Source organism: Mchenga conophoros, linkage group LG19 (genome assembly GCF_057382185.1).
Source record: "Mchenga conophoros isolate Kocher_MC1m ecotype Shallow Benthic linkage group LG19, M_conophoros_male_GT1.1, whole genome shotgun sequence".
NCBI lineage: Eukaryota > Metazoa > Chordata > Actinopteri > Cichliformes > Cichlidae > Mchenga > Mchenga conophoros.
The window spans coordinates 2,398,965-2,417,725 of NC_140544.1; the positions used below are offsets into that span (position 1 = coordinate 2,398,965).

At 42.4% G+C, this 18,761-nt stretch overlaps 1 protein-coding gene across 4 annotated transcripts in view; it reads left to right on the forward strand.

Annotated features, from left to right (window-relative positions):
• Nucleotides 1-18,761, forward strand: part of LOC146551456 (endoribonuclease Dicer-like) — a 48,528-nt gene that overhangs the window by 20,319 nt on the left and 9,448 nt on the right. For all 4 annotated transcript variants that reach the window (XM_085256494.1, XM_085256493.1, XM_085256492.1 and 1 more), the window contains 20 exons: nt 70-200; nt 974-1,108; nt 1,213-1,373; nt 6,327-6,495; nt 8,011-8,483; nt 9,040-9,172; nt 9,657-9,899; nt 9,984-10,138; nt 10,632-10,764; nt 10,868-10,943; nt 11,022-11,161; nt 11,983-12,162; nt 12,272-12,485; nt 12,575-12,728; nt 12,840-13,022; nt 13,472-13,577; nt 14,444-14,619; nt 15,029-15,788; nt 16,107-16,259; nt 17,845-18,480. In XM_085256494.1, the coding sequence (XP_085112620.1) occupies nt 70-200; nt 974-1,108; nt 1,213-1,373; nt 6,327-6,495; nt 8,011-8,483; nt 9,040-9,172; nt 9,657-9,899; nt 9,984-10,138; nt 10,632-10,764; nt 10,868-10,943; nt 11,022-11,161; nt 11,983-12,162; nt 12,272-12,485; nt 12,575-12,728; nt 12,840-13,022; nt 13,472-13,577; nt 14,444-14,619; nt 15,029-15,788; nt 16,107-16,259; nt 17,845-18,480 (4,511 nt within the window). The remainder of the gene's footprint in view (nt 1-69; nt 201-973; nt 1,109-1,212; nt 1,374-6,326; nt 6,496-8,010; nt 8,484-9,039; nt 9,173-9,656; nt 9,900-9,983; nt 10,139-10,631; nt 10,765-10,867; nt 10,944-11,021; nt 11,162-11,982; nt 12,163-12,271; nt 12,486-12,574; nt 12,729-12,839; nt 13,023-13,471; nt 13,578-14,443; nt 14,620-15,028; nt 15,789-16,106; nt 16,260-17,844; nt 18,481-18,761) is intronic.

Sequence of the window (18,761 nt, forward strand, 5' to 3'; positions counted from 1 at the left end):
CAGCTGGTGTGACATTGTGCTTGATTTTTGTCTGTGTGTCATTCTGTATCTCTGCTCTGTGCTCCACAGCTGCTTCTGTAGTTCAGCAAGCAGCTGCAGTCAGGACTCACTCTGACCTCAGTGTGGGAGAGTATACAGATCTGGAGGAGACCTTAGCATGGACTGACCAACGGTGGAGTCGACAGATAATAGAAAATCAGGTGTGCTTAAGCTGATGCTAGTTGCATGCTGGGATGCTCTTACAAGTTTGTCTTCCTTTACACACAGACTTGGAGAGTAAAACAAACTGTATGAAGGGCAATACTGGTTGGATACAATAATATGTCAGATTGTTCATCTTTTTTTCACCCTTTTAACATATTTATACAAACTAATTGTTTTAGCTTCTTTCAGTGTACTCACTTTGAATGTACACAATATGAAACTGGGTCCCATTTAAACACAGATGGAAGTTAAACTTTGATCATTGTTGTTCCTGAATGTCATCACATTCACATAATAAGCCAACAGCATCCAGTTAAGCAAATATTGTCTGATGCCAGTGTTTTTCTCAGAAACACCATTACTTTGTCATAATAAAAATAATATCTGTACTTGCATTTCTTTTTTCATACCTTTAAACACTGACTTATTGGGCATGGTAAGCCCAGCACTCTGTTTCCCTTCATGCTTCAGGGGGACTCTAAATCCTCCAGTGTACTTTGTCTGTGATTTCACTGGGGTCTGCTTGGGACAGGGTGATAATTGTGTCATTAGATCGTGAGTGCGAGGGTGATTGCAGATGTTTTTGTTTTGTTTGGTGACTGTTCAGATTTGGCTGTGGACAATTTACATTACATACATGGCACCAAATACACATCCAAGGAAGGAGAGCAGGAGAGAGAGAAAAATAGAGATGTATATCTGATAGTTAGATATCCTGTACTCACTGTTGGTAATAATCTATTCCATTGTCCTTGTCACTTTCTGTAAGGTGCTGGTCATGACTTGCCACATATTCCTTCATGTTCTGAGGAATAAAATCTTACCATTGTCGAAAATCAACTTGGTGGTGTTTGATGACTGCCACCTGGCCATCACAGACCACCCTTACTGTCAGATAATGAAGGTGAGATTGTAGTCTTTAAGGAAATGGGATTACGTTTATTGTAATAGTGGCAGAGAATCATGCAAAATCATTGTGGGTGACCTGGTTGTCCTCTGTGTGTGCAGCTGTTTGAGGGCTGCTCCTGCACTCCTCGTATCCTTGGTCTCACGGCTTCCATTCTGAATGGAAAGTGTGACCCATCAGAACTGGAGCAGAAGATTCAGAATCTGGAAAGAATCCTTAAGAGCAATGCTGAGACTGCTACTGATCTTGTGGTCCTGGACAGGTAAGCCTTATAACTGCGTGCATTTGACACTTTCCTCGGCTTAAGGCGCTCACATAGCAGGCGCTGGGGTGAGCATGAGGTTCAGCAAAAATTTGCTTCGACTAGCCACTTGCAGGTTTATACTGCTGTGTAGGACTGGGTTTTGTCACTGATTTCTAGAATCGATTCGATACCGATTCAATTCGATTTGAATCTGGGAAATTTTGAGTCAGAAATATTATAATTCAGATCAGTACATTTACATATTTTTGTATCTATTAAAAGGAAGCTGACACACGCAAGACTTTATCAAAGGTGTGAGCATCACAGCAGATGTCTTTGTGTCAAAGTAGCTGAAGATAAAACACAGAAAAACATGAAGGTGATTTTCCTGGCCTGGATTTTATAAAAATATTCTGCAGTACATCAAAAACGAAAGAAAACCATTAATCAACATATGAACGTTACCTCTGACATTACAGCGGTTTTATTAGAGACACAGCTAAGCGTATTGCATGTTGCATAATTTTAAAAAGTTTACATTTGTTCAGTATTGAACGGCAGAAATTAGGTTTTCTTTTCGGAAGTAAGTAAAAGGGGAAAAAAAGCAGCGGCCGACAGCCTGTAAACAACAGTAGACTTGTGCGTAACAAGCAAGCGAATAATGCAGAAAACAGATTTTTAGACGGGAAACTGTTCTTGAAGTACAGAGAGAGGGCTGTGCATGAAGTGTGATTTTTATCGTGGTGGAAGCAAAACAGCAAAAGTAAGAAGGAATTCATGACGATGTTTATGTGAAGCATAGTTTGGATCTTCTTTTGCTGCTGGTTCAGTCAATATTGTTTGGAGAGAGATAAAACTTACAGCTTTAGAATCAGCGTAAAAGGGCGTGAAAACAAAGCGCGGACCCGCCGAAACATCAGAATCAGCGAGCTGTCGGCTTTCAGCCCCGACCGTGTCCGTGTCCGTGCCGTCGGGTGAGAAAGGCGACATCTCACTGATTCTGATCCGCGGGTCCGCGCTTTGTGTTTACGTCTTTGTGCAGAAGTCGTGTTCCTGCTCTCATTTACTGTTTTAGCTGTTTGGTGGTTGTTGAAAATTTGTGAGGTTTCACCTGAGATTCTGCCGTTTCGGGCAAAATAAATTTATATTAAAAAATCGATTCAGGATTTTAATGAATCGATTTTCACATTATCCAAGACAGAATCTATTTTAATCGATGAATCGATTATAAAAACCCACCCCTACTGCTGCTACTGTGTGTCTGTTTTTTGTTGTTTGTTTGTTTGTGTTTTGTTTTTAAAACAAAAAATAGGGTTAGGGTTCTAATTAGGGATGGGAATCGGGTTCTCTACAAGAACTGGTTCCCAGTTGTCCAGTTGCTTGGAATTGTTAGTGCCTATCGGTTCTTGAGCTCTCACTACAATCAGCTGATTTCAGTTCACATGTGAGAGGAGGAAAATAGTGGAGTGGTCTATAACCTGAATATAGATGTTACTTTTATTTTTATTTTTATTTTGGTGAAGCCAGCTGCTGCTGAACTTCAACAGGTAACAAACTAATGAGCAGTCAGGCTGCAGCCTCCGTTTCTACCAGTTCGTGTTTCCACAGTAGAATCACTGTGACCATCACTTTGAAGTGTCTTTGTGCTGGTTTTCATCTTTGTTTTGTGTCTAAACTGAAATACTAAGAGAAAAATCACATATGTACTCATTAGGGTGTAATTAAGTAATGTACTGCATTACTTTTAAGTGTTCTGTGTAATACCTTTTTTACTTTTTCAATAATGACTCCAACACTGATCACAACAAAGATGGAAAATTTGACCACACAGCATGTAATTAATTTGCATGAATATATTGTCATTGATATGCTGCGTAGAGATGATGCTGACTCTGTGAAGCCAATGGGAATCGATAAGGAATCTAATCGATAAGCGATATCGACAATGGATTTGGAATCGCTAATTTCTTATCAATTCCCATCCCTATTTATAATAGTGTGAGAAAGTGTTTGCGCCCTTCCCGATATTTAAATAGTAGACACAAAGATAACACAAGTAAACACAAAATGCAGTTTCTAAATGAAGATGTTTATTAAGGGGGGAAAAATTCAAACCCCCACTCCTTCATTATAATGTAAATTAACTGTGGTGTATCACATCTTTGGAAAGCAGAGTTCAATTTCTCTAGCCACAGTCAGGCCTAATTACTGCCACACCTGTTCTCAATCAACAAATCACTTAAATTAGACCTGCCTGACAAAGTGGAGTAGACTAAAAGATCCTCAAAAGCCAGACATCATGCCGTGATCCAATATTTCATCAGAACAAATGAGAAACAAAGTAATTGAGATCTCTGTCTGGAAAAGGTTGTAAAAGCCATTTCTAAAGCTGTGGGACCCCATCACAAGTAATGAAAACATGGAACAGTGGTGAACTGACTAAAATTACAAGAATGCAGCAAAGACTCATCCAAGAGGTCACAAAAGACCCCACAGCAACAACCAAAGGACTGCAGGCCTCATTTGGCTCAGTTAAGGTCGGTGTTCATGACTCCAGACACCCTGGAGTCACCACCTGAGTCAATATCTGAACCCCTGTAGCTTTGTGGGGTGGCTGTAGCTCAGGTGGTAGAGCAGGTCACCTACTATCCGGGTGGTAGGTGGTTCGATTTCAGTCTGCATGCCAAATATCCTTGGGCAAGATACTAACCCCATGTTTGCCCTCCGATGGATGCATCGGAATGCGTGTGAATGTTGTTGTTAATAATAATAATAGTAATAATAGTAATAACTTTATTTATAAAGCGCTTTCAAATAAAGTGCTGTACAACTAAAGGGATAAATGAAATAAAAGTGATACATAGCAATACAGGTAAGAGACACAATACAAGTTAAAAACAATAAAAATTTAAAAACTAAAAGCCATATAATTAAGACATGTAGGATAAGGTGAACAAATGTGTCTTCAACTTAGTTTTAAAAACCTCCACAGAGCATGCCTGCTGAATATCTTGAGGGAGGTTGTTCCACAGAAACGGGGCACGAAAAGAAAAAGCTCTCCAATTGTCTTTTTTCTGGCTCTAGGAACTTTTAGAAGGCCAGAGTCCTGAGATCGTAGAGCACGAGATGGAACATAAAGGTCTAAAAGGTCGGAGAGGTATGAAGGTGCCAATCCGTTTAAAGCCTTGTAGGTGAGCAGCAGGACCTTAAAATCTGCTCGAACCTGACAAGGTAGCCAATGCAGAGATCTCAGAACCGGGGTAATGTACTCAAATTTCCAGTTCTTGTTAAAATGCGAGCAGCTGCATTTTGCACCATCTGTAGACCTCTAAAACTTTTCTTTGGTAGGCCAGAAAGAAGAGCATTGCAATAATCAATGCGGGAAGACACAAATGCATGGACAAGAACCTCCGCAGTGTCGCTTGACAAAACTTGTCTGATTCTGGCAATGTTCCTCAAATGATAAAAGGCGGTCTTTGTTATCTCTTTTACATGAGATTCGAAGGAGAGCACCATGTCGAACCACACGCCCAAGTTTTTACCTTGTTCCTGCAATTTATGACACTGTCATCAATTTTCAAGATGAAATTTTGGGACAAGTGCTGAAATTTGTGTGGCCCAATGACCATCAACTCTGTCTTATCAGTATTTAGGAGCAAGAAATTATCCAATAACCAGCCCTTAATTGCAGATAAACAGCATTCTAGTTTAGAGACTTCAGCACAATTTCCAATGGTTAAAGGAACATAAAGCTGCAGGTCATCAGCGTAACAATGAAAGGTTACATTAAAAGAATGTAAAAGAACACCAAGAGGCAGCAGGTACATAGAAAACAGCAATGGTCCAAGTACGGACCCCTGAGGGACCCCATGCCTCACTGCACAGGTCTCAGAGAGATCATTTTTGAAACTAACAGTCTGAGACCTCCCAAGCAGGTAAGATCTCAGCCATGATAAAACATTTCCTGTAATTCCAATAAAATGTTCAAGCCTATCCAATAAAATGCAGTGATCCACAGTGTCAAACGCAGCACTTGGATCCAGCAGTAATAAAACTGAAGTGCGATCATTGTCTGCATTTACGAGCAGATCATTGACCACTTTGACTAAAGCTGTTTCTGTGGAGTGATTTGGTCTAAAAGCAGACTGAAATGGTTCATACAGATTGCTTGTTGACAAATGCTCAGTGAGCTGCTTAAAAACCACTTAGACAGAAAGCAGTTAGGAACAGCACAGAAAAAACTGCTGGTGTGAATGTACACGTGTGCTCAGAGTAGAAAAGCGCTAAATAGGAACGGGTGTTTTGCTGCCTCACGACCTGGAAGACTTGGTAAGTGGAACCTGCTGTCTACCAAAACACCTTGAAGGAGAATGTCCAATCATCTGTTTGTGACCTCAAGCACTTGGGTTCTGCAGCAGGACAATGATCCAAAGCACTCCAGCAAGTCCACCTCCGAATGGCTTAAGAAGAACAAAATGTAGACTTTGGAGTGGCCAGGTCAAAGTCTTGACATGAATCCGTTTGGGACGCATTGCCTTAAAAAAGTGGTTCATGCTCAAAAACCCTCCAATATGGCTAAATTACAACAATTCTGCAAACATGAGTGGGTCAAAATTCCTCCAATGGCAAATGCTTGATTGCATTTGTTGCTCCTAACGGTGGCCCAACCAGTTATTAGGTTTAGGGGGCATTCAGTTTTTCACACAGGGCCATGTAAGTTTGGATTTTTTTTCTCCTTTAATGGTAAACAGCTTAATTTAGAAACTAAATTTTGTGTTTACTTGTGTTTGTTTTAATATTTAAAATTGTTTGATGATGTGAAACATTTAAATGTGACAAACGTACCAAAATATAGGAAATCAGGAAGAGGGCAAACACTTTTTCACACCATTGTATGTGACACATGTGAAACTAGACTGAAAACCAGTAATGGTGGCAGTGAAATGCTCACAATACAGGGTCTTGTTTTAGATACGCCTCTCAGCCAAGAGAAGTGGTGTTGGACTGCGGTTCCTACGTGGACAAGAGTGGCCTCTCCTCCCGTTTGCAGGCTGAACTCAATGAAGCTCTTCACTTCCTGAATGACTGCAACATATCTGTGGTCAAGGAGGACCGTGATCCCACATTCATCTCCAAACAGGTCAGAGTTCCAAAGGTTTTCTGCCTTTTAAAATTTAGTGTTTCTTCATCTCAGTTTTATTTATCCTACGGTTATTTACTTCATCATACTCTGGAGGTGGTTTCTGTGCCTCTCACTAACCGCAGAAAAGACCAGCATCGTTTTTGCAGGTTTTGTATATTTGTACACGAAGGTTGGGCGATATGTCAAAATTTTCCAACCAACAACCATCAGTCCAATAACCGGCGATAGTCACGCAGGTCAGTTTTTGATGGGTGACCAATGTAATCGTACACAGACTGATTTGCGCATTCAGAATTTGTTTTGTTTGGAGGGAATATTTTACCTTCTTTTCTTCTTTCTTTCAGGATTAATATAGTTTTTGGAATATTCATTTATTTATTTAATTGAGATGCGCCAACTTGCACAGAAGACTGTACATTACGTTGGCGTTTTTTATTTTTTTTTTTTATTTTTAACTTTTTTAAAATTTATTTTTAACTTACTTTTGGTTTAATTTTGTATTTGTTGTTTGGTCGAGTGTGTAAGTCAGACAAACACTGGAACGGCCTGTAAACACGGTTATAGTGGAAAAAAGAAGGCAGTTTCTCTTTGTTTCCCTCCTCACCATTGTGGGTTTTTTCTTAATTTAAATAAAATGTTTTTAATTTTTTTCTGAACGTAGGCTACTGCCTTTCTTTTTTACTGTTATGAGTTTGAGTAAATGAATTGCTGCATTTGTTTGCAGCTAGAAGAGGATGCTGTTAAAATAGTGTCATTATTTTTTTCGTTGACTGCTTCTCTTAGCTTCAACCAACATTATTAGAAAACTTACTCATGGGCAAATAAATAAATAAATAAATTGCTCTTGTAAAAACGATGGGTGAAAGCCTCAGCCTGTCGGTGATAGTCGATATATACGTCCATGCCCAACCTTACTGTACACCCATGTGTTGGACTCATCAGGCTGTTGCTTTATGCATTTTCTGATCCCTGAGCGTTAACCATCGATGTAATGCCTGAATTATGCTTCAGCACTAAATCTAAGACATAAGTGGACGTGCGCCTCCCGAGAAATGTAACTACTCATCGGGCCGATGCAGTCAGCAGCTATTATGATTTCAGCACCATTAGTGGATTCTTCGCCGCACTTTTTACCTCTCAGCCATAAAATGTTGTGGTATTGTCGTCACCATGCCAAAATTGATACCATACTAGAAGGCTGAAGGGTACAACTGCCAGTATTTTTGAATTCATCAGTGAGAGAATAATGGTCATCATCCCTGGATAAGGAATAATAATTTTATTATCAATATAAGGGAGGTTGCTGAAACAGTCATAATGTGGTATACTGGGTATACCTGAGAAGATTTTGTAATTTGCCATGCTTATTTGGGAGATTTTTACTGGTGGCTATCCAGCCATGATGATGGAAAAATGTCCCCAGAAAAGATTCTAAAATTACAAGTAGAAAGGTGAGCTGTAGAACAGCCTACTCTGTGAACTTGTTGTTTATACTGTGCCCTTCCCGTCCAGGTCCTCAATGACTGCCGGGCCGTACTGCAGGTGCTGGGGCCCTGGTGTGCAGATAAGGCAGCAGGCATCATGGTGCGCGAGCTACAGAAGTACATCAAACACGAGCAGGAGGAACTCAGCCGCAAATTTCTACTCTTCACGGACACTATTCTGCGCAAAGTGCACGCTCTCTGTGAGGAGCATTTCTCCCCCGCCTGCCTGGACCTCAAGTTTGTCACGCCAAAGGTCCTACGGCTGCTTGAGATCCTGCACGAATACAAGCCGTTTGAGCGGCAGCAGTTTGAAAGTGTGGAGTGGTACAACAACCGCAACCAGGACAACTATGTGTCCTGGAGCGACTCTGAGGATGAAGATGAGGATGAAGAGGTGGAAGCCAAAGAGAGGCCTGAAGCTAACTTTCCCTCTCCATTCACAAATATCCTGTGTGGAATCATCTTTGTGGAGAGGCGTTATACAGCTGTTGTCCTCAATCGGTAAGGACTTCAAGGAATAATTGCTTCAGCTTAGAGACTGGTGTTATTTCGTGTGTGTCAGTCAGTCAGTGCTGCAGACATCAGAAGGAAACTGGAGTAATACCAGCAGGAGAGAGCACTGACTCGTGGTTAATCTGCCTGTCATAGTCTGTAATTAGTGGACATAAATGGATGATATCATATAAAATTCGTCTGCGTTTTTACAATTTTTCGAGGTGTTTAAAAAAAAAAAAGAAGTATTTTTAAAGCAGTAACAGTGAGGCAAAATAAGATACACTGGCTAGCTTAATGATCGTAGCTTTGGGATTTTAAAAAAATCCCCGGTGTTTAGAGCCATTGAGTTTACATCTTAAGGTACCAAAATACCCTTTCTGTTCTTACTTTGGTGGCTGAGTGATAGAGGCATGTGGTGAGAATGAACGCGCCCTCTAAATCGTCAGTGCAGCAGGTAGTTGGTGATAAATCATAAAAGTTTGGAAAGATGGCGTCTGTTGTTTGACTGGCTGCATGTTTTTGTCCTTGGTGAGTTATCACTGACACTCTTTCTGTTCTCCAGTCTTATCAAGGAGGCAGGGAAGCAGGACCCAGAGCTTGCTTATATAAGTAGCAACTTCATCACTGGCCACAGCATTGGCAAGAACCAGGCACGCAACAAACAAATGGAGGTGGAGTTCAGGAAGCAAGAGGAGGTAAGTGAGAGATAACTTGGGGATGTCAGCCATCACACTCTCTCCATATTAGCTTCTGAGTGGTGTGGCACTCTGTGAAAAGTCAAGTGTAACTATTTCTAAAGAGTCATTCTGACCCCACTGACCTGTGAGGACCTTGGAACAGGTCTTAAAAATGTGTTTGGAGTTATTTAATGGTTTTCTCTAATCCTGTGAGCTAGCACTTGTGGTTGTGTGCACAGTGAGCACCATGGCAACAACACTTTCTCTTTCTAGACTTTTCTCGGTCAGGTGCTTTTCGCAAATGTTGTGCACCTGGTCACCGGGTTCAGACGCTGCCACTGAATCTGATAAGATAACTACAGGAAGAAATTGTGCTGAATATAAAAGAAAACTTGGATTTTGAAAATGAACGATGGAGAGATGTGTGGATACCGTGCTAAATTCTTGGTTGTTTTGTTGTTATCACTTCCTGAACTCAGGACCCCTTTTCCTTCTCTGACAGGTTCTTCGCAAATTCCGGGCTCATGAAACTAACCTTCTGATTGCCACCAGCATCGTCGAGGAAGGCGTAGATATTCCAAAGTGTAACTTGGTGGTGCGGTTTGACTTGCCTACAGAGTACAGGTCCTACGTCCAGTCCAAAGGCCGAGCTCGGGCACCTGTCTCCAACTACATCATGCTGGCTGACACTGGGAGGACCAAAGCCTTTGAAGAAGATCTCAGTACCTACAAGGCCATAGAAAAAGTAATGTTTTCTCTTTATCTGACAAGACTGAGATGCTTAGTCTGTTGGCTTAGGGGCCAAATGACCTAATTTTCTCTCAAACAGATCTTAAGGAATAAGTGCTCCAAGTCAGTGGAGGTGAGTGAGTTTGAAGTGGAACAGGTGATGGATGATGACAACATTCTACCACCCTATGTCCTGCGGTCTGAGGATGGAGGTCCTCGAGTCACCATCAACACGGCCATCGGTCACATTAACAGGTGTGGTTTCTGATTTTCAGAATGTTTTTCTTTCCAGCTCAAATACTTTGTTATTGATCGAGACTGCCGGTTGCTCCAAACAGCCTCTTTTTGTTTGTCACTTTAAATCCATGTGAACTGCTGCCCACGGTTTCTGCTTGCATGGAGCCAACATATACATGATACTGCTGCTTCTTTTTCTCTCACTCATCATTTTACATGTCAGTATAGCTGAAGACAGTACAGGGTTCCCAATCCAGTGAAAGTGTCAGACACACAGTCCAATCGCCATCGCATCAGCACTAAGTTTGTAATAAAGAGATGAAGTGTTTGAATGTTGTCTCTGTGCCAGTGTGAGTTTCCTCGAGGTGTGTGTGTTTCATTCATGATTCCTGGGTACAAGTGGCAAAAAACAGTAAAGCACTTTGAGATGTGAGAAAGAACCAGCAGAGCTCTGTATCTATCAAAATATTGCCATAAATATTTGAAAAGGTCTTTCTGCCCTGGTGTTCAGGTATTGTGCTCGGCTGCCCAGCGACCCATTCACACACCTAGCACCAAAATGTAAAACCGTGGAGATGGGGGATGGATGTTTCCAGTCCACTCTCTACTTGCCTATAAACTCCCCTCTGCGAGTTCCTGTCAAGGTAAGGAAGGCTGTTATAGTTTTCAAAATTGCCAGTGTAAACATTTTGACGTGCTCCTTTTATATTTCTAAAGGATGATTGATATTTTGACTTGCACCTACAGGGTCCAGTGATGAATTGTGCAAGAGTGGCAGAGAAGGCAGTTGCACTAGTATGCTGTGAGAAACTCCACAAAATAGGTAAAACCACAATAACAATCTTGCAGACTAATCTTATTTTTGTCTTCATTGCTTCATCTTTTGCCTCTTCCTTCTAAGGTGAACTGGATGATCACCTGATGCCCGTGGGAAAGGAGACGGTAAAATACGAGGAGGAGCTTGATCTTCACGATGAGGAGGAGACCAGTGTCCCAGGCCGGCCTGGTTCTACGAAGAGAAGGCAGTGCTACCCCAAAGCTGTACGTCATGCTCATTACAGGCAGGCATTTGATGCAGGGAGGGCACGGCTGAACCAGTTTACAGACTGTTTTTGAAGTAATTCAGCTGCAAAAATCTGAGGTGATATGGGGGGATTGGGGGGGGGGGGGGGTCAACTGGCTGTATCCAAACTCATCACTGACTCTCTGGATTGGCAGAACCTTGCTATATCGCACCAGTAAGTAAATGTGTTGGCATATACAGCACTGTGCTCCCCTCATTTCTTTGTATTCTGCTTCCTCTAAAGTAGGCTTTAGCAGTAGTACTCCAGACTTCTTTAAAGAAAAACTGTGAAACACCTTAGATGCTGGCTGCTTTCGTACTTATCAGTCCAGTTTCAGTGCCTGACATTTTCAGAGCCAAGTTAAGCCATTTAACACTGACTTTTACATTAGCAAAGACTCATTTTTACATTGTATCTTTAAATGCTTTACTAGCAGCCTGTTGCTAAAGCACACTATTTGCTTTAGTTTAGCAAACTGTAAACTTGCCAAAATATGACATGGTGACCTTTAAAAAAGGAAGGAAACTGGACAAGTGGAGGTCAACACAAGTAGCAGGCCTAGAAAAAATAATCAGCAGGTGAACGGTATCTGAACGGTGCACTTCATCCAGTGTGGTTGGAATTATGATTGAAGGAATTACGAATGCAAGAAAAGTACAGTTGAATGTTGAATGAGTTTTCATCCCAAACGCACTGCCAGTGCAGTAAAGGCAAACCCGGATAGAGAAACATGAGGGCTGACTCAATGAGCATACAGTACTGTGCAAAAATCGTGTGTCCCGTTTCTGCCATCTCCAGATACCGGAGTGTCTGTGTGACTGTTATGCAGTACCGGAGCAGAGCTACTACCTGTATGTGATTGGGATGGTGCTCACCACTCCCCTCCCTGATGAGCTCAATTTCCGTAGAAGAAAGCTCTACCCGCCAGAGGACACCACCAGGTGCTTCGGCATACTGACTGCCAAACCCATACCTCGAGTACGTTGCTTCGGCACATTTGAGTACCTCAGTGCTTCACAATATTCTTCAGCATTTATTCTGTAGACGTGTTATACATGTGAAAACGAGCAGCTTTGCTTTGATCCAGATTCCCCATTTCCCGGTGTACACTCGCTCTGGTGAGGTGACCATCTCCATCGAGTTGCAGAAGTCTGGCTTCACGCTCACCACTGCCCAGCTCGACCTCATCACTCGTCTCCACCAGTACATTTTCTCCCATATTCTCCGCCTGGAGAAACCTGCACTGGAGTTCATGCCCACAATGGCTGACTCTGCTTACTGTGTTCTACCTCTGAATGTTGGTGAGTGCTCAGTTCAGTTTGTAAATTCATTTCCACCTGTGTTAAAATGTTCGTTAACCATCTTTCCTTCTCTCCTTTGGCTTCTTCAGTTGGAGACTCCAACACACTAGATATGGATTTTAAGTTTATGGAAGACATTGAGAAGTCTGAGGCCCGCACTGGCATTCCTACTACTCAGTACACAAAGCAGAACCCCTTCACCTTTAAGCTGGAGGACTACCAGGATGCTGTCATCATTCCAAGGTAGTGGAGCGGCACGTGTCTGTACTGGATTGATTTTGTGTGAACGTGTCAGCTGTATGAAGTATACGCTGAGCCAAACGACGTGATAATCGCCTCGCTGCTACTTTCCAGGTATCGCAACTTCGACCAGCCTCATCGCTTCTATGTCGCTGATGTGTACGCAGACCTGACACCACTCAGCAAGTTTCCTTCGCCAGAGTATGAGACTTTCGCTGAGTACTACAAAACAAAGTACAACCTGGACTTGTCAAACCTTAACCAGCCGCTCCTGGATGTAGACCACACCTCCTCCAGGTCAGTGGCACCAAATCTGGAGCCAGGTTCATAATTATGTGGACAAGGACAGTTTTCTCAGGCATGTGAGAAAACACAGAAAAGCACAGAAGCAGATATGCGATTCCACTTGGCTTTGCATAAATATTGTGTTGTTAGGAATTGGAGCAATTTTTATTTTTAGGAAGTACCTCCCTTCCTGAATAATAATGTTATAGCCAAGAGTGGAGTCTGTACTGGTTATTTCATGAAAGGCAATAAACAGATTAATGCAATTTCCAAGTGTGAATATGCTTACATGCTAGCTTTTATGAGAACTGTCAATATGTAATCCACAGAAGTGTGGAATAAAGGTCAGGAGGAAAAAGGCAAACCTGGGGGGGTGCTTGTTTGATACTATGCGTGTATATATATAAATTTAAATGTTCACTATGGTGACCAGGCTTTCCAACTCTCTTGTCCCATCGCAGACTGAACCTGTTAACCCCTCGACACCTAAACCAGAAGGGCAAAGCCCTGCCACTCAGCAGTGCAGAGAAGAGGAAGGCCAAGTGGGAGAGTTTACAGAACAAACAGGTACTCGCTGCCTCTGTTAGATTGTAGGGTGAGGAGATATCCATCAGTGTAGGAAACCTAGTATAATTTTGTGTGTAAAGGAACATGGGACATGCTCATATTTCATTTTTGTGTGTTTTTAAAGAACGTTTCTAGATATCACTTTACTGCTGGTTAGTACAGTGGTCCTGTTTCCATCCACTGGTCAGCTGGAGTCTTTCTGTGTAGAGTGGGCATGTTCTCCCTGTGTCTGTGTCCGGGTGCTCGGGGTTCCTCCCACAGTCCAGATACTGGTTCTGAATTGGCTGTGGGGTAAACGCTCGTCTCTCTGGCTCCAGCCCTACTGTGAATTTGAACTGGAAAAGAGGATAGATTGATGATGATGATGATGATTATTATTATTACTGATTTCTATAACCTATTATATCAAAGTTCCAAGTTCCAAGTTCAACTTTATTGTCACTTCAACCATATACAGTTTAAAAATACACAGTGAGGCGAAACAACGTTCCTCCAGGAACCAAGGTGCTACAAGACAAGTTAGTGCAAAAAAAAAAAAATATATAATATATCTGCATAGTGCAAAATAAGCACGCTACACACAAAAACGTAAACAATAAACAATGCAGCACCAGTTTTGGCTCCGGAGTGGCCGCTGCGTGCTACTGCCGCGCCGCCATTTTTTCAAAGGTATCAAAAAGCTCCTGAAGAATACTATTCTCAAAGATGCATTATTTAATATGGCATGATCATGTGTGTGGACAGGGTTGATGGTGATCTGTTAGCTTTCAGGAATTATTAGACCAGTGAGTGCCAGAGACGAAGTCTTGTTGTGAGTTGCTGTTTATTCCGATAATCCCAGTCTCATGTGCTTTGTTTGTCGTCAGATCCTGGTCCCAGAACTGTGTGCCATCCACCCTATTCCAGCCTCCCTGTGGAGAAAAGCAGTGTGTCTGCCCAGCATTCTTTACCGCCTACACTGCCTGTTGACTGCTGAGGAGCTCAGAGCTCAGACAGCTAGTGAGGCCGGAGTGGGAGTCCAGACCCTCCCCCCTGACTTCAGGTTGCTGTTACATACACAATAGAATAACAGATTTCTGCGTCACACTTTCCAAAAGATTCATACACAAACACAATTAAAACTGTTCATTGGAGTGCAAGTGTAGAAAATGGGTGACTGTTGGTTAGATTGTAAAGCCTTTTGACTTATTAGACTAGGAAAGGACTATATAAATGTTGGTGTCCTCAAAATTGCACATTTTTTCCTATTGCACAGTAAAACGAGTTGATTGCATGTCAAAGTAACATCCACAAGAATGGCCAGACCAAAGTGTCCCATTGGGACTTGATGAGTTAGTGTTAATGTCTGATCTTAGTTAAGAAAACCAAATCTTCTCTTTTAGGATTTGTTGTTTGTGAACAACTTGTGTGTGTGTGCACACGCTAACATGTAGATGCTCTGTATGTGGCAGATATCCAAACCTGGACTTCGGCTGGAAAAGGTCTATTGACAGCAAAACCTTCATATCCTGCCCTGAGTCCTGCAGCGAGGAAGGTGCCAGTCACTGTAAGCACCAAGAGACTATAAGCCCTGATCCCAGTTCCCTAATGCTTCCCAGTGGTGAGCACTCTTCCATGTCTGAGCAGGAGGACTTCAAAGCTTTAGATTCTGAAGAAGCCCCCTGCACCAGGAACCTAACTAATGGCACTGCCTTCTTTGCTAGCTGTGACGATGGCAACCAAAATGAGCACCTTCCCCAATGTGACAATTGCCAATGCTCCCAGCTCAGCTTTGCTGGGCTGCAGAGCTCCAAATCAGTACAAAGCACTACCTCAGTTCTTGTGCAGCCCCCTCACACCTTGAAGAAGCCCAACTCCAGTCCTCCACAGCCTAGTGATGAATGTACATCGGGGAGGACTTCAGACCACACAAAAAAAGCTACCTCAGTCTGCAGCCGAGCAGCCACGAGTCCCAACACTCTCACAGCACCTTCTGATGTCTGTGCTCGTCCCCAGCATGGATCCCACGCAGCAAACTCACCCAAGAGCTTGGGGCCCAACCCCGGTCTCATCCTGCAGGCCCTGACCTTGTCTAATGCCAGCGACGGCTTCAACCTGGAGCGGCTGGAGATGCTCGGTGACTCTTTCCTGAAGCATGCCATCACTACATACCTGTTCTGTACCTACCCTGATGCTCACGAAGGACGTCTCAGCTACATGCGCAGCAAGAAGGTGAGACGCATGTTATTTCTCTGAACCGTGTGGCAGTAGTAAGGTACAGGCCGTGCATGTGTGTACACAGTAACAGTATATAATGGAATGCAGCCCGGCTGAAGATGTACACACTTTCATCGCTGTCTACAACAAGGCAAATGACACAAAATGACTTGGATGCATTAGCATTTGGTCTGTTGATTAGTGTCATTTGGGAACAGCTGCAAACCTGTTTAAGAACTCATCTTTGCACTGTGTCCTGGCTTGGCTGATGTCACAGTGTCCATTAAGACAAGATGACTTCATTGTGTTACTCACACTCTGCCTGATGTCCAGGTGAGCAACTGTAACCTGTACCGTCTGGGAAAGAAGAAAGGGCTTCCTAGCAGAATGGTGGTGTCCATCTTCGACCCTCCAGTTAACTGGCTGCCTCCTGGATATGTGGTCAACCAGGACAAGAGCAGCACCGACAGAATGAATTCAGAGGAGGTCAGTGGATTACTGCAGCTTTATACGCTCTGTTTTTTTCTCTTTGTTGTGTGGTAGTCGATCGGTGTGTTCGCTGAGGAGTTTCCAAAGGTTGTTTCATGTAATGACGATGACGGGCCAGTAGAGGGCAGACTTTCTCCGTGTTTTGCAACTCGTGGTGAGATTGTGTGCTTGCATGTCGAACAGGTCTGAACTCTCATCTGAACTCCTGGAGCTCAGATAATGTTTTTCATAATGAAGGTTAAAAACCAAAATCCTTCGACACACTCTTTTATACACCACTTGGGAAAAACGGCTTGAAATAAAACACAGTTAATGGTCAGATGTGAGCTAAAAAGGAACAACCTAAAACAGAAAAGACTAAAATCTTTTCCTTTTAGATAATAACCTTCAGTGAATCAAACCATATGCCCAAACATCCAGTCGTTGAACATTTTAAGGAGATCTATTTTTGAAGTGATGATGATGATACATACCATAAAATTAGATGTTCACCTGACAGTTTGTTCATGGTTCGTGTGGTGCTAGCTTTCTATATACTTTTCATCCCTGGCATCCCTTTTCGTCATCCACATATGGAGGTGGGAAATTACACAATGCTGTATAGCCTTTGCTCCAGATTGTACCAATAATCTATGAAAGTCTGTTGCTAAGAGAACAGGCCAAAGACAAATTCAACTTTATGCTGAACTGAAAGTAACCTGGTGCCCCACATGATTTTAATTAGGCACATTATGTGCATCAACAGTGCTTAAAAGTGGCATAACAAACGAGATGGACTAATGCTGTTTGAATGCAGGAAATATCCAGAGTGCTGAAAACAGGCCTGTGATACTGTGTTTGTGTTGAATGATATACTGTCCCAGAAATAACTGCAGGAAAATGTAAAACAGAAATAAATTGCAATAAAACTAATGCTTAACAATAAAAAGCAGTAAAACACTGAGACAGGCTCATTTTCTAATTTAGTTCAGATAGCAGTCTCCTCTGTGTTTTTACAGAAACACTCACAAAATGGAGCAAGACACAGTCGCTGTGCACAATTAGACTTTTATTAAGAGTTTAGTTATGTTTTTTGATAATGCTTAGGACATATCGTCTGTTAATGTCAATGTGTAGTCTATATATGCATACTTCAGTAAACACACATTAAACTGTAGGCTATGAATGACAGCTCACATACTTAAAGTTGCATTTTGATTAATTTTGCCTCTGGAAACCTGCTTCAGCAGACCTGATTACGTTATTGTTATTGGTTATCGATTTGATTCCTTATCAATACTCATTGGCTCCACAGCATATCAATGAGATTACATTCATGCTAATGAGCTGTGTGCTCAAATGTTTGTGTGCGTTGGAGGCGTTTCTTCTCTTTGTTGTGTGATCAGTGTTGGAGTTATTATTTTTAAAAAGGTAATGTATTACATACATGACACAGAACAATTTTGTTAAACCTAATGCAGTACATTACTTAATTACTCCCAGGAGAAAGTAATTTGTGCTGAAGAGACTTCAGTGATTATACTATAGAAATATGAACTATTGATTTTTGGACTATATTGACTTTTTTTTTTTCCTCATGCAGGCCAAAGAGGAGCTTTTGGCTAACGGGCGATCTGGACACGAATATGATGAGGATGATGACGAGGGCGAGGATGTAGATGAAGATGGCGAGTTGATGCTGAAAGATGAGCCAAAAGATGAAGTGAACATGGAGGATGATCTTGAGTATTACAAGGAGCACATCCGCTTCATTGACAACATGTTGCTGGGATCTGGAGCATTTGGGAAGAAGATCTCGTTGAGTGGCTTCCCTCCCAATCTTACTCCAGCTTCAGGCTCCTCACCAGCTATGGAATCTCCGTATGATTGGAAGACCCCCAAGAAGCCCTCCCATCCAACCGCAGCTCATTACCCCACAGAGCAGGTGCCCAGTGGGCCCTCACCTGAGGAGTTTGACTACAGCTCGTGGGATGCAATGTGCTACCTGGACCCCAGCAAGGCCGGTGAGGAGGATGACTTTGTGGTAGGCTTTTGGAATCCATCGGAAGAGAACTGTGGCACTGAGCTCGGTAAGCAGTCCATATCCTACGACCTGCATACAGAGCAGTGCATCGCAGACAAGAGCATCGCTGACTGTGTCGAGGCTCTGCTAGGTTGCTACCTGACCAGCTGTGGAGAGAGAGCTGCACAAATGTTCCTGTGTTCACTGGGCCTCAAGGTGAGCTCGGAATGCATCGCAATGCAGAAACAAATGAACACGCACAAAAATGAATCAATTGAGAATCCTAATAAAACCACATGTCCTTTTGATGAGCATAAACATGATGTGGAATATTTCCTGCCACTGCTTCTCCCTAAGTTTTTTATTATAACATCTATAAAAGAGTTCCCCGATTTTGGAGAATGCACTTTTTCCTTTGCCTGTTTGTTCTTTCAGGCTTGTTTAGCATTTGCAGAGAACCTGAGTAGTCCAAAGTGAAAACCACAGATGAAAGTGGC